The sequence below is a fragment of the Talpa occidentalis genome, unplaced genomic scaffold (assembly GCF_014898055.3).
Source record: "Talpa occidentalis isolate TD23 unplaced genomic scaffold, MPIMG_talOcc4v2.1 talOcc4.8, whole genome shotgun sequence".
NCBI lineage: Eukaryota > Metazoa > Chordata > Mammalia > Eulipotyphla > Talpidae > Talpa > Talpa occidentalis.
In genome coordinates this window covers 18,447,798-18,463,210 of record NW_023605194.1, presented here as the reverse complement: position 1 = coordinate 18,463,210, position 15,413 = coordinate 18,447,798, and the positions used below count along the sequence as shown (strand labels likewise).

General features: G+C 55.2%; 2 protein-coding genes across 5 annotated transcripts in view; one reads left to right on the top strand and one right to left on the bottom strand.

Moving 5' to 3' along the window:
* NEURL1 (neuralized E3 ubiquitin protein ligase 1) overlaps positions 1 to 4,119 on the top strand; it is a 58,231-nt gene extending 54,112 nt beyond the window's left edge. Inside the window, exons 5-6 of the mRNA XM_037496443.2 lie at positions 972 to 1,118; positions 1,590 to 4,119. Coding sequence (XP_037352340.1) covers positions 972 to 1,118; positions 1,590 to 1,828 — 386 coding nt within the window. The 3' untranslated portion in view covers positions 1,829 to 4,119. The remainder of the gene's footprint in view (positions 1 to 971; positions 1,119 to 1,589) is intronic.
* A 1,029-nt stretch (positions 4,120 to 5,148) lies between these two features.
* Positions 5,149 to 15,413, bottom strand: part of SH3PXD2A (SH3 and PX domains 2A) — a 210,767-nt gene continuing 200,502 nt past the window's right edge. For 2 of the 4 annotated variants that reach the window (XM_037497578.2, XM_037497573.2), the window contains one exon: positions 5,149 to 14,624. In XM_037497578.2, coding sequence (XP_037353475.1) covers positions 12,660 to 14,624 — 1,965 coding nt within the window. In that variant the 3' untranslated portion in view covers positions 5,149 to 12,659. The remainder of the gene's footprint in view (positions 14,625 to 15,413) is intronic. The other 2 variants (XM_054690130.1, XM_054690129.1) reach the window with 1 other exon arrangement.

The following is a 15,413-nucleotide window of genomic DNA, read 5'->3' as shown; positions in this document are numbered from 1 at the left end:
GAATATTCTTAGAAGTAGTAAGACTATTAAATGAATTTGAACTAAGAAGTACTAATAAAAAAGATCGCATTGAACAGCTACTGAGGTGTAGGGCATTATGTTAGGTCCTGTGGGAGAGTCAAAGGTAAATAAGATTTCCTGCTCAGGAAGCTCGTGGTTTAACTGGAGCAACGGCTGGATTCCTTGGCAGAGAACAGATAATACTCCAGGCTCTGTGGTGGTTTAGTCCTGTGTATGTGGGGTGTGGCGGGTCAGTGCTCGATAATGCGGTGGTGGGGAGTCCCGGCTGCCCAGAGGAGGGCTTTTGAGGACAGCCTCAAGAAGCTTCCGCCAGCAGTTAGCTCACTGGGGGCAGGACTCTGCCAGTCTGGTTTCCAGTTTCTGGATACACAGCACCCAGTACCTGGTAGGTCCTCGGCAAGGATTTAAAGAGGGAGAGAGGGATGGAGGGAGGAAGGGAGCAAGGAGCCTGGCAAGAGGAAAGTGAGGAGCGGAAGAGGGGAAGGAGCAAGGGCGGGAAGCAGGGAGGGAAAGAAGGCAGGACCAGAACAAGAGCGGGAGCGGAACCGGGCTTTCCAAGGTGGCAGAGCAGCAGAGAAGGTGGGTGACATCTGAGGTCAGAGAGGAAGGGTGCAGGCTCTGAGCCGGAGGGTGAGGGTAGGGCTTAAAGGGTGAGGGTGACTTTATTCTCTGGCACAGGAAATCTTGCAGGTGGAGGGATTCTAGGCAAGGGGCTTGCTCGGAGACGACTGACGTAAGCACAGCAGAGCATGCAGAGGCCCTCTGGTGTGCAGGTGGGAGCAGAGCAGGGGGCAGGGGGCTGGGCCAGCCAGCGGAATCCTGCCCAGAGCCCGCTGGTTGGCTGCACACTCAGCTGTGCCGCCCGCTTTCTCTCCGGGAGGGGCAGAGAGGCGGAGACTTTCTCTCAGTGGACCTGAGTGGCTAGGGTGTCCTTCCCTTCCCGTCCGCAGGTTCCACCATCTCGGCAGAGCGGGGCATCCCCTCGCTCCCCTGCTCCCCTGCCTCCACACCAACCTCGCCCAGTGCCCTGGGCAGTCGCCTCTCCGACCCTTTGCTCAGCACGTGCAGCTCTGGCCCTCTGGGCGGCTCTGCCGGCGGTGAGTAAGCTGGCCCTGCAGGGCCACGGCTGTGCCGGGCTGCCCCCCTCCCTGCCAGAGGCAGGAGATCGCCTCTGTATTAGCACTGGGACGCCAGAGGGGACGGAGACAGGCTCAGTGGCCGCCGCCCACAAGGGAGTGATTTCTGGGTGCAGCCTGTCTTGTCCCTTGGCTGGGCAGTTTTCTCCAGGGAACACCAAAGAATAGCTTAGTTGGGACCTGCCTTTAACAGATTTGGGGCCTCCTCATAGCCACATGGACACCTTGGCCCCTGATCTGGGAGCTGAGGGGCCATAGTGGCACTTCCCAGCCTCTTCTTTCCCATGCCCAGAAAGCTGGGTTGCCAGGGTAATAAAAGGCGGATCCTGATAAATGGGTGGAGGGTAGGAGGCCCCGGGGTTCTCTTTCCTGGAATGCAGGGCTGGATTGGGCTGGGTCCTGTCACCCCTGACTGGTGTCCCTCGCCCCCAGGGACAGCCCCCAACTCACCTGTGAGCCTGCCCGAGTCGCCAGTGACCCCAGGCACGGGCCAGTGGAGCGACGAGTGCACCATTTGCTATGAGCACGCGGTGGACACGGTCATCTACACATGTGGCCACATGTGCCTCTGCTATGCCTGCGGCCTCCGCCTCAAGAAGGCTCTCCACGCCTGCTGCCCCATCTGCCGCCGCCCCATCAAGGACATCATCAAGACCTACCGCAGCTCCTAGCCCGCCGCGGCGCCTACCCGACATGCACCTCTTCAGACTTTAGCCCAGGGACAAGCCAACAGGGCCCCTTCTCTTCTTCCTCGTTTTGGAAACTTTTCCCTTCTCCATTAAACATGGGAAACTGTGGCCCCTGACGGTTTGGGGGAGCAGGCAGGGAGGTGGGGGGCAGAAGCAAATTGCCTGGCAGAGGGGAGGGGAGTTGTTCACATTCTCCCTGTCTTCTTTGCACCCAGCTTTCCCCTGCATGCCGAGGAGCCAGGTTGGGGTCTCGGCCTGTCCTGATGCTTCCCCATCTTGGGCAGATTTCTAGGAGGCCCCTGTCGCCCATGTAGCACCTTTGTGAGAATTAGAAAACGTGTCCCTTGCTCTGGGCAGACATGACCTTGAGCCAGGACTAGTGACTTGGCTAGTAGACTTTAGAAGGGACTTTGGCCTCCACTTGCTCCCTCAGCCAACTGCCCGTGAGCAGCGCACAACCTGCTCCACAGCTGCCCTGGGCAGGCAGCTCCTTATTCTGACCTGTACCTACCTTACCCTTCCTCCCCTCCCTGCCCCTCGGACATGGGAGCCAGGGGCCAGAAGACCAGTGGATGCCTCTCACCCGGCCCCGCTGCAGCAGCCTCCATGCCCTGGCCCTCTCCTGCTCACCCAGGACGAGTGGACAGATGGGCTGCAGACGGCTTGGGGTTCTGGGTCCCTGGGCCTCTGCCCTGCCTGTGAAGAAGAGGCTTCCTTCCTGGTACCGCCTTTTGCTCCAATCATCTCACTGAATGCTGCTGCCCAGGCCGAGTGTGGGCAGCTTGTCCCCATGTGGTCGGAGAGCAGGGTCCGTCTCTTGTCAGGGTCTCAAAACAGGCTTGCATCTACTCCTGTGACTGTCTCCCACATCTCAGTGCTGTCCTGGGCTTGGCGATGCTCAGCGCCTGCGGCGTGCCCAGGAGAGGCCAGGGCTCTGAGCGGTGGAGAGGCCCCCTGCGGGAAGACCAGCCTTTCCCCTTAATTTATTTATTTATTTGGAGTTTCTGTTTGTTTTCTGTATTTGTGTGGGTGAGTTCCTATCCTCTGGGCCCCTAGAAATGTTGCCCTTATATGCGGGCATGAGAGCAGGCAACCAAGATAGTTATCACTCAGAATCTCCTCAGACTCCAGCCAAGGCCCATAGCTCTGCTTACCATGAACTGGAACTCCATAAAAAGGGGCTGGATTGAAGGGCCTCCTGGTAAAGTATGTCCATTTTATAAGAAAGCAGGCCAGGCGTCCATAATGCCCTGGGCTGGTGGCTCCCCGGGAGCCAGAGTGCCCTCTGTGGCAGGCCGGAGCTGGGTGATCATTGTTGACGCAAGCACTTCAGGAGGTTGTGGAGATCCCCCTTCCCTGAGGACAGTCAGTTCTGGGAAGGCTGAAGGGGGGAGCCCAGCTTTGATCAGGGAACTAGGGCTGGGGGAATCTGTTCTCAGGAAAGAGTCTACCACCTCCCAGAGTCTCCTCCTGTGGGAGCGGGATGAAATCGGGCAGGTGGTAGCCCCTGTTCTGTCGGGAGTCCCGTCTCAGAGGCAGAGAAGGTACTTGACCACCGGGAAAGATGGAAGGGAAGGAACTGGGTGCTTCATCCTGGTTCTTAGGTGAGGGGTCCCTTACCTGCTCTTAGGCCATAGTCACCTTAGCCCTAAACCCTGTCCTGATTGGTGTGGGCTGGGGCGGCTCTGAGTCTTGGTCCAGTGTCCTCCAATCCCCAAATGTCCAGCCCTCTGCTCCTCAGATGGCTTTTGTATTTCCACCAGAGACCCTCTGTGACCAACAGAGCAGGGGATTCTGGACCTGGCCCCTGACCAGTGGTGTGGCCTGTGCCGGGTCATCGTCCCTCTGAGCCTCAGCTGCCACCTCTGTAAAGGGATTGTTGGGGAGGAGGACTTTCCGGGTGATTCTCGGAGTTCGAGTTCGTTGTTGAGGGACTGCTGGGGGTGGCATGGTGGGAGCGCACCAGGCTGAGCCTGTTTGTGCTCGCCTCGCAGTGGGCCTTTGGGGAGTCACGATCCCACTCTGGGTCTCTGCTCCCCAGTCACTGACCCTGGAGTCCTGTTCTGTGGGAGTGGGTGATTTGGCGGGTGGTGCCCCCGATCAGTGAGAGGCCCCATCTCAGAGACAAAGCAAGCTCTTCATTTCTTTGGGGCTGTGTGGCTTGCGGGCCGGGAACGGAAGCCATATGTCCATTGTGTCTCTGTTAGTGTGGGGGCAGCTGCTGCCTCCTTTGTGAACTCGGGTCGCTGTGATTGTGAATAAAGGTGATTCGTACCGGCCTGAGGGCTGTGCTGTGCTGTGCTGTGCGGCGGCTGGCGCGGGCGGGCCAGCTTGCGGGCGTGCTTCTGCAGCCTGTGCGTGTGTGCCGGGGGCGTGGTGGCGGTGGAGGGCCGGGTGTCCTGGAGAGGAGAGGAGTCAACGCTCAGGGAAGCCGCCCTGAATCAAGTGGAGGGGCTGGAACGGGACTTGGGACTTGGACAACAGGGGCTGAAGTGCCAGGTGAACCTTGTTTCAATGAAACGGCGAAGCCACTGCCCTTTGATGGCCTCTGCTCCCAGAACTGTGAGGAGCCGCGTTGGCTGGGCCTGGGGCAGCTGGCGCCCGTGGGGCGGCGTCCACCCCCCAGGTTGAACCGCAGGGATTGCAACCGGGCCTGCAAAAACCCTGTGGAGTCGCAGCGCCACCTAGCGGCTAGTCGGGAGATGGCAGGCCCTCTGCTCCGGTTTTCGAGGGCTGTGCCGAGCAACCCAGAACCGGCCTCGGCATCCCTTGCCCCAGGTTCAAACCCCTGCTCCTGATTAGGAGGAGAAGTCTATGCCAAGTGGGTGGCACGGCTGGGCAGAAATGGGAAGCCTCTGGACAGAGACCTTTAGAGAAATCTATAGATGTGCCGTATACATCTGGCTGGCTACAGAAGCTGCAGTGGGCGAGGGGCATAGGCACAATGCGGGATTCATGTTCCTCTGGCAGGTCAGGCCTCGGAGGCACTGGGGGTGGGGTGTAGGGGGCGGTGAGTGCCATCCCCCTCTCCTGGATGATGCTCTGGCTGCCTAGCCTCTGCCTTGAACAGGTAGGGGCTGCTTGTTACACCGGGCCCTTCCAGCCCTGCTTACCAGAGTCCAGCTGAATAGGGAAGGGCCATCTGGCCTCAAGATCTGCATCATTCAAAGCCTTGGCCACATCTCCCAAAGTGCCCCTCTCTCTCTCTCAGGGGGGCGGGGTGGGGGGAGGAGCCTGAGCACCATTCTCACCAATAGAGCTGGGAACTTACCTGTACCCACACCCTCATTCTGCAGTTTGGCCTGCGTTCAGGATAATGTGGCTTTTGCAATTGAGCTGGATGGGTTTTCTGGTGGCAGGGAGAATTAAGAGATGATTCTGTTCCGTTAAAAAGGCCAAAAACTTTATTTAGTTCTCAAGGAAATACAAGATGCATGTAAACATAAAATACAAAACAAAACCCAAATCTTACAGTCTAGAAGCATGCCAAAACAGAGCTTTTTCTGCAGACCAACGAGTCCCGTCAAAGTGATAAAGGACACCTGGAAAGTGGCAGGCCAAGGAGCTGGGTCCCTCCCCCATGGACACTGCATTTGTGATGAGAACATTAAAAAGAAAAACCCACTATTAAAAATGCTAAAAACATGAAAATAGTTTAGCACCACCATTGGAAAATTTTTAGCAGTCAATTGACCATCCTAAATTCAATGTCCTTTTCTTTAGTTGTTCTGCTGACAGGGGAGAGGGAGCAACCTCCTTCTGGCCCCACAGAGCCTACCAGGAGCTGGGAGGAGCTGAGTGGACACCATGAGGAATTCCCCAGCCGTCTGGAGCCTCACAAGATATCCAGCAGTTTGCGTTCACCACGAAGTCCATGTACCCACTCCCCAGGGCCTGCCATTCACATCTGCCACCCTCGGAAGTCACTTTCCTGCAGACCCCTCAGTAAATCCCTTCCTCACCCCGTGTCCTGGGTTTAAAGAAAACCTGTTGCAGATTAAAGAATGGTGGCTTCTGTTTACCCTTCTTTTTTGGGGGGACTAAAACACTTAAGATTCTTGGTGACAGTCACTACAAATGAAGGGGCCTGTCCACTTACGAGTGCACTGTACCTAGCCACCTGACTCATGCTGGCGAGGCAGGCTTAGTAAACAGCCCCTGCAGGTACCACTGGAGAACAACAGTTCTCCAGTGGTGCCAACAGTTAAGAGATGGCCTTCCTCTCAGGGCTCTTCCTTCCATGGGGTCTGGACCCTGGGGTCAATTTGGGCATCCGGGGTCTCTACCGCATGGCCTGTTGTGCAGTGGGCTCTAACTGAGTCAGGCAACCTGAGAGGCTAGGTCTGGGTTGGACAAAGGGGAGTGGGCAAAACCTGGGAGATGGTGAGTGTTCTGGAACGAAGGCCTTAAACTCAAAGATTGGTTTGTTGCTGGCAACCTCCCCTTCCCACTAAGTCTGTGATCATTTATTACAAACCTGCAGGGGACCCTGCTTGTGACCCAGCAAGTAGCTGTTTCCTTGGGCCCACTTCTTTGCTGGCCTAATCTTGGGGCTTTTCCAACCTGCTCTGGCTAGACCCTTGGTGTTGAATCAATACATTCCCTCCTCAACTCTCTTCTGAAACAAAATTTACTTCTCCTTCTTTCTAGTAAAGACAAATGCCAGACTCTACACCCTCTCTTAGACTTCTACCTTTTTCTTTTCTGCCTACAAGACATCTTCTTCTGGAAGCCTCCTTCCCAGGAAAGGGCTGGTAGGCCCCAGCCACCCCAAACATGCACACGCTCAGCTCACCAACGTGCTTCTCACTCACCTCCAACATGCTCAATCTGTCCTTTTGCTTGAAACCAATTCTCTCTCTCTCGCCTCCTGGGTCCATGAGCCAGGATGGAACGGGGAGGAAGGCAGGTCCTTCAGCACAGGGGCCCATTTTTTAAGGCCACTAAGTTCTAGGACTGGAATGGGAGTAGGGGTTGACTGTCACTGATTGTCAAGGTCAAGTGCAAACTCAAGATTAAAAAGATAGGATTGGGGAAGAGGGATTGTGTGGTAATCACCTCCCAGGTAGGACAAAACAGAAGGGAAGCTAAAATCAGTGGAACTATTTTTTTCTGAAATGAGGCTATAGGTCACTGACCCCTTTTCTGTCACTGGCTTTATTCACAGAACTTGAGAATCACTGAGGCATGAGGCTGCCCCCAAATGGATCATGATACAGGCAAAAAGCTCAGTCAGATTGAAGGGGAGCCCGCTACACTATTCCCATGAGGTGCTCACTGGGGTTGTAGTCTAGACCCAGGCGGTGATGCAGATGCATATGCAGGTCTGCTGAGCTCACCGTGAACCAGTGCTCCTGACCTGGCCCAGAAACACACCACCAAGGGCCAGCAGCTTTATTCTGGGAGGACTCCCAGTGTCCACATGCATGGGAATGGTGGGAGCCTGCCTGCTAGCTAGCACCTCTGCAGGGGTGACCCAGGTTAACCACAGCGCTTCTAGACCCAGTGGCATCTCTTTTGCATCTTCATTTTGGAGCCAGGATGATGGCCTAGGCTGCTGCTGCTAGATCTGTTAATGCCAGTGTGAAGTTTCAAACTAAATACTTAACAAAAATAATTACCAAACCAAACACATTGCACTCTCCAGCCAGAATCATGTGTGTGAATAACACATACTTGCTGCCAGAAGCTGCCAGTCCCGTGGGGCCTGCCCAATGCCAAGGACTTGTTCAATGGAGACAGCTTGCCCAGTATTTTTTTCTCTAACCCCATGTTATTTCGTTCAAGTGGGAAATCACCAACTCACACGTACATGTGTGTATGCAAGAGTGCACACACACACACACAAACACACACACATACACACATACACACTTAACAACACACAGCCCTCAAAAAAGCGAGGGAATCAATTTTTTTAGCGATGTGGATGATTCTTTCCAGAGAAGTGCTGCACGGAGATTCTCAAAGTTTGGCCATATAGGTGTGTACTCTTCAAGGAAAGACACCCCCCAACTCCTAGACTTCTCCCCACAGGCCAGTCTCACTCTGGCACACAGCTCCATCTCTCCACAAATTCACCAGCCGAGGGGTCAGAGCAGCAGGCATACAGTACTGAAGCAGAAGGGACTAAGCTCCAAGGGCTCAGGCCCAGACTTCCCGGCCTGCTGCTTTCCCTGCTAGCGCTGGTTAGGAGGAGAGTGGCTTGGTACCTACGCTGGGAAGTTCTGTCTGCAGAGACCTGAATGGATCTCTCAAACTTTTCTGAGACCCTCTGGGACTGTTTGGGGGTGCTGCGCAGAGGCAGGGCTCACTCCTCAGGCTGAAGTCATTGAGATGAATGGGTGGCCGGGGCACAGCACCAGGCTAGCTGCAGGCTTGGGGGAATCAATGTCTGACTGGGGTATGTAGGCACCCACATCCCCTAAAAAGGATTTGGTTACATCTAGGGTTCCAGCCCATAAACTGAACTGAGGTTACATAGTTTTAGATAGACTCAGACATACATCAAAAGGATCATGGCCCAAACATCAGCAGACTGGGGTGAGAGGGGGCTGCCGGGAGTGACTTTTAGGCAGGTCTTTCTGTGCAGCTGGCTGAAAAACAGCGGGAATGAAGACCAGGAAGGGTTCTTGGGTACCCTTGCTCTGTTCTAAGGGCAAGAACCCCAGGCCGTTTCCCTGAATCCCTTTCTTCTGGGTAGATGAGACCCAGTAGGAAAAGGGGCTACCCTCTGGAGGGGACCCCTGCTACCTTGCCAGGGCAGGAGAGGGGGAGAGAAGCGGGGCTAGAGATCATTACCTACCAGGCCACTTGCCTGACGCCCAGTTACTACCCAGGAGCCCCGCCTCCTCCCTCCCCCTCGGCTGACCGTGCCCCTGGGCCTCCCACCACTGTCCCAACAAGCCTTGGCATCCCTCTTGATAATATTGCACTTTTCCTGTCTCTCAGATTGTTTTCATTTTCTATTGAGAATGCAAAGTATTTGGAGAAGGTGGGAGAAGTGAGTAACCTTAAAGAAATAATATATTAAATACAAAAACAGAAAAAAAATAGGGGTTACTTTATCTGTTTTTTTTTCCTTAAAAACAAAACAAACTACCAAACCAAGGTCTAAACTTAAATAGTTCTACGCCTACTCTGCAAATACTAGTAATATGAAAATAATGCTTGACCGAAATTCCCTTGTATTTTCTCCTTAGATGATAAAAGTAGTAACATGCCTTGCTGAGGAAAGCGATGGATATAAATGCCAGTAAAATATGCTGCTCTAACATCTGAAAGTGATTAAACGATTCTATATAATGCCTTCGTCATGACAGAACCGAGGAAGAAAGTAAAGCCTTTGGGGCCAGGTAGGGGTGGATGGGACAGAGCGCTCTGGAGAGAGCCTGGCTACAGCCCCCAGAGGGGAAAACCCTGAGGGGCAGGAGGCACACCTGCTGCTCAGGCTACCCTTCCAGCGTCCTCTTGCTACCCCCACGGCCCTTTGGCCTAGTGGGAACAGCATGGAGGGCCAGGGAGCCCAGCCAGGCCTGTTGTAAAGTGGGAGAGAGATGAAGACATTTTCCCCCTTGAAACACAAGAAAAAAGTTTAAACTGAAAGAAAAAAGCACCAAACGATGCATCTTCGGGCATTATATAAACCTCAATAATGACCTCAGAAGGGCTCATTATGATTAAAGTTGCAGTATACAGCAATACGATGTCATTTCACATTTTCAATCACAAGTAATGGAAAACTAGGTTTGGACACTGCTGAGATTTCATTTTTATTTTTCCATTTTTAGTCCGATCTGGTTTTCCTCCAGATGGGTCAGAGCTACAGGCCCCCTGCCCGCTCCACTGCTGCCGGCAGTGCTCTCCAACATCACAAAGCAGCTCAGTAGCTCTAGGGAAAGGCCTCCTGCCCCGGGTAGAGCTAGGAGTCCAGAGGCACAAGGCCTGGCACTCGCTGGCCATGACTGAGAGGGACTGGCATGCACCCTTCTTGCTTCAAGTATTACTATTCTCTTTGGGCTTGTGCCGTACTGTGAGTTAGGGGGCGATGTGAGGGGTGAGGTGTAAAGATGGGGCCTGGCAATCCCTGTTCACTGCCCAAATCTACATGCCGTCACCAGGTGGTAGCAGTTCCCACTTCTCCTGGATGCCTGAGCAACTCCCAGCCATCCCGAGGGCTGGATGTCACAATGTAAACACGAGGACCGCACACTAAACCACGCTGTGGGTGGGGGGAGCGCAAGGACTGCTGCAGTGGGGAGCCCTGCTGCTAACTAGCTATGCGCCTTGGGGAGAGGAATTGTCTGTCTTTGGGCTGGCAATAATAGGACGAGAGCAACGACCTTCAAGGTCATGTTTAATGACTACCACTCAGAGCACGGGGGGAACTGGGAGAACAGGGGCCTTGGGGGTGGTGGAGAGCCCCAGGGGGCAGTGCAGACAGTGAGGAAGGGGAGGGAAAGGCAGGCTCTGGGGAGCAGTGTGGTCCAGTCCAACTGAGATGCTCTGCGCATGGCAGCTGTGTCCTGCACTCCTTCCTGGCCTGGCTGGCACTTGACTGATTGAACTGGCTCAGTGCAGACATATGAGGAGTGAGGCCGCTGGGGCCTTCCCCCTGGAAGATAGCTACGTGGAAGGTCCTTTAACCCGACAGTCACTCTACTTTTAAATTTTATTTTAAATAATCATAAATTACTTTTTTTTCTTTTAATAAATATGTGCTGTTTAAAAATGAGAAAAGTATATACTGCATCTTTAAGTAATGCACTTTGCTCTCTGGGTTTCTTTCCATTCTACTTATTAAAGTGCATTAATTAAAAAATAATGAACCACTTCTTTATCATTATTGTTCAAATAAGTCCAAATAATAATACTATGAAGACACTAAACCACTACCATTAGTACTGCAATCTAGCAGATTAACTCAACATCCTGCTCTATTTAATACTGTCCAGCAGAAGAAAATAACTAATTTCAATGTTAAACAAACTGACAAACAAAACAAAAGGAAACAAAATGATCTCGCCATGGCCCACCCTTCGACAAAGAACTCGAGCAGTTTGCTGTAGCTGCCAGTCTTCAGTGTATGGGAGGGGCCAGGGCAGGGGGAGGTGGCCGCGCAAGGCCTTGGGGTGTGGGGGTATTGAAGGCACCAAGATGCTGGGTCCCGGGCTGATCTTCAGGCAGAATATACTGCCCGGATGGGCAGCGGGGTGGGGGAAGACCTTTCCTCCTTTGTGGAGAACACCAAGCCTTAGTCCAGTATTCTGGAAGCTGAATCCATGGCTGTGAAGCTCGTCTCTCTGAAATCAAAGGCACGTGTGGAAATCCACTCCCAGCAAAGGGTGAGTCCTTGGCGAAGCCCCTTCGGCTTTTAGAGGGTCCCCTCTGAAATCTCAACGATTGAAAGACACAACCCAAAGTTGACAGGGACTTTATTCTTTTGCTTCTCTTTGCAGGGGCACCGCCCCTCTGGAAGACCAGGTCGGCTCCTGGCTCGGGGGTCCTCCATCTCTTTGGGCACCTGTGGCATCGCCTGTAGGCCAGGGGGGTGGCTGGTGGTGTTTGCTCCAGTCTGGCCCTGGGGGGCCCAGTTGGGGTCCCCTGAGCCTAGGGTAGGGGCATTGGTTGCTTTTCCACAGTTCACATGTAAGCTTTGCGATCCTGCCCAGGCGGGAGAACTGAACGCAGAAGGCCGTCAACCAGCAGCAGGGAGTGTTCTCTTCTCCTGAACAAACCCTCCTCCCTCCTGGGGAGAGGTGTGCCCACCGAGGCTGGGCAAGAATCAGAGCAGTGTCTGTGCTTTGCCCCCTATGGGATCTGGGGCTTCCCCAGCCCCTTACCCCTCCGGCAAGCACCGCACTTGCTGCTGCCTGCACCGTGGGAACCAAATGAAACGACTTTGACTTGTGGAAAGGAAGATTGTGAAACGTAAGACAAACCACCTCCCCGCCAGGGCAGGACAGAAGAGCCCCGCCCTCGACCAATCCCCTCCCGTGAGGCTGACCGCCCTTAGGCCCCCAATCGACTCCTAAAATAACACCGAAACCGAAGGCTCAACAGACACCCCAAATCAATAAACCTCTTCGAAAACATGCAAAGGAAAGAACCTCCGCTCCCCAGAAATATCCAAAATAAAGTCTGTGCAGACTGAAGAGACCAATGGCTTTGCTGCTACCCTTGGCAAACTCTGGGGCTGGTGGCCCTCTACAGGGCAGGGCAGGTTCTCCCAAGGTCAGGGGTGGGGATAGCTAAGAAAGGGGTCCTTGCTGCACTTGCAGAACTGCTTTTACGTCAACTAACAGCATAGACAGTGGCCTGGCCCAGGGACAGGCTGCGCTCACAGGAGATGCCTCCCAGCCCCAGAGTCGGTGCTGCCTGTCTTCCAGCGCACCCACCCCAGTGGGCGAGGCAGTTCCTGGGGTACAAGCACCATTCCCAGATACAGATCGGGGTGATACAAGGGCTACCTCTGGTGGCAAGACACCGGTGGCGGAAACTGGGCTGGGCCCCCATGGCCACATCGTCTCCGGATCTGTGGCCCAGGCACAACATGGTCTATCCCAAATGGCTCCGGATGCGAAGTCATCAAAGTGCACATGGGGCCGCTGGTCCCCTGCCCATCCCTGCTTGACGTGTGTCCCCTCCAGAGCCCACCTTCCACCTGGAGGACAGACTGGAGGGGGGCATCTCTGAGGGTACATATTCTGCAGGGTTTAAGGTTGGCCTCCCCCCACCCCCCTCCCACCTTCCCTTCCCCTTTTGTCTTCTCTCACCACATCCACACGGAGGCTGGAAGGACCCGCGCCCTCTGCTAGTTCTTTTTCTCAAGGTAGTTGGAGGGCACCCAGCCTTTAAAGGGCTTCACCCCATCGAGGATCTGGCAGTACCACCAGCCGTTGGGGTTCTTCTCCAGGACCTCCATGGACACCCCCTCCTGGAAGCCCGCCGTCTCCTCATCCCCCTCATAGTCCGCGATCGAGACATATACATCTTTGAGGTTGTTGTGGATGAACTGGGACTTCTCGATGGGCTTGGGGCGCACCGGGGACACAGGGATGCCGTTGCGCTGGGCGGGCTGCAGGGGCGCGTCCGAGCCCTGGCTGGCGGCCCGTTCGGGGAGGCGGCCCTTGGCCTCGGCGGCCGCGGAGCGCGCGGTGCTGAAGGAGGAGTTCCGGCGGACACCCCGGAGGCCGTCTGTGGCTGTGAGCGACTCGTTCCTCCTCAGGGCACAAGACAGGTTGTTGTCCTTGGGGGGCGGGGACACAAACACCGACTGGGGCCTCACCGCCACCTGCCGCACGCCATTCCTCATCTTCACGGCGCCAGCACCCGAGGCCTTGCCGAAGCCCCCGGGGGGCTTGGAGGGGATGGGCGGCGTCGCCCTCTTGCTCTGGTTGACTGTGTTCAGCGCTTGCACCCGCTTCTCAATTTTTTCCAGGCTGTCGGACTTGCCCTCATTTTGCTTGCTCTTGGCGGTCACGGCGTCCTTGCCAGAGGCGTCAGGTTGCTCGTTCTCACCCAGCACCAAATAGTGGGAGGGGGCCCAGCCCTCCAGGTCCCCAAACCTCACGTACCACCAGCCGCTCTCTAGCTTCTCTAGCACTTGCACCTCCACGCCCGCGGGGAAGCTGATCTCTGAGTCCTGGACCTTCTGGTAGGCACTGCACGTCACGTAGGAGGTGGGCTGCCCTTCTCGCCCCTTCTTGGTGGGACACGGGGGTGTGTTGGCTGGGAGGGTGATGAGGTCGGCCGAGCCTCTCCTGGACCCTTCACTCTGACTCTCAAAGGCCGTCTGGGGGGGCAACTCTGAATCCTCACTCTTCGAGCCCTTGAGCCCGCCCCGGAGCTGGCCTGTGGGTCTCAGCTGGCGCCGTAAAGTGCTGATGTCCATCTTCTCTTGACTCTGCGACTCTGCTCGGTTCAGAAATGGTTTGGGCCGGACTGAAGGCTTGGCCCGGGCACAGGAGGTCAGTCCGGCCTTCAGGTCAGTGTCCTTTTTCAGCCCAACCTTGGGAGTGCCGCGGATGCCAGCGTCCGAGGCAGAACGGGGCTTCAGGTCAGCACTGTTCTTGGACAGGGAGGAGGAGGAAGAGGAGGAGGAGGAGCAGGTGGTGTTGATGGTGATGGATGAGGAAAAGGAGGCCGAGGAGTGGTTCTTCCCCAGTTCCGCCTGGGCATTCTTCTCTGCCTTGAGCTTTAGGAGCGATGAAGATTTGGGGGAGCCTGATTTGGGGGAGTTTTTCCTAGCAAGGGACAGTGGGGAGCCCCCGGGGGAGTCACTGTCCCGGGAGGAGCGCCTGGCTGACAGGGCATCCTCTGCACATGGCCGGAAGCCCTCGTTCTCGTAGATGGTCTCCTCTTCCAGGGCCACGTCCTCCGAAGACCCACCCACCTTGAAGTGGGCCCGCTGCAGCGAAGAGGCAGGCGAGGGCCTGCGGGGCTGGGAGGGCCGCCTGTCCCCAGAGCCGCTGTCCTCTGCCGGCTCCTCACTCAGCTCTGGCTCCGAGTCGAAGCCAAAGGCCGGGATGTCATACTCGGGCTCCTCATATTTGAGTTTCAGTGGGGAGTCCTGGCCCTCACTCGCACCCGCTGGAACCTCCTCAGCTTCCTTGGGTTTGCTGGGGGGAGCCGGTGGGGGTACCTTGGGCCGGGTCAGTGTGCTCGTTCGGCGGCTCAGGTTGGGCTTCTTGCGCTTGTCGATGTAGGATGCAGGGGCCCAGCCCTCCTTCTCACCGATCTGCACGTACCACCAGCCTCCTGAGTTCTTATCGATAACCTAGGGAAAGGGGAGGACGGGCCGGTGAGTTGGGGTGATCTCTGGGCTCTATGTGCAGCTAGACTTTCTTCTTTGGCTCTAGGGGACAATCTCTCCATTTCACAGATGAGCAAACCGAGCCACTGAGTATACAGCCAGGCCCCAATGTAGGAAGTGCTAGTCAGTTCAAACCCAGGACTCTATCATCTCCTAGTTGGTGGTAGGGGGGTGGGAGGACACGTTCCTATTGTCCCAGACCCTCTCCCCTGATCCTCCAAGTCTGTCAACACCCTGGTTGAACTGGCCTCCTCTACAGACCCTGCTTCTGCTCCTTAGCCACTGCACTTAGACACATTGTTCCTAGTCCCTAAGGATACCAACCTACATGTATTTAAAAACTGCTATTCCACCACTCCTACCTCCTTCCACCTCTATTATTGCTAGGCCTTCCCTTGGAGACTCTTGAAAGGGTCTCTTAGGTCAGAAGAGAACGGAGAGATGTAGGTGAGTTGCACGGGCAGGTACAAGGAGGTCTGAGGCCAGAGCTCTTTGAGAGCACCTCTCTGGTATCCCCCTACTGCCCCGTGGTTACTTCACTGCATATGGCATCCCATCGAAACCCCACTAGCTGAAGAGATTTCTTTGGGTTGAGTGACTTCCTGTGGGAAGGATGAGGGACTTACAGTCATTTCCATGTTAGTATAAACTAGTTCAAGGAACTTCTTATTCTCAACTGTTATTTGAGATTGGCTAAAGGTTGTGCTGGGGTTAATTTGAACTGCGGAATGAAAGGAGAGAGAGTTTTGGATT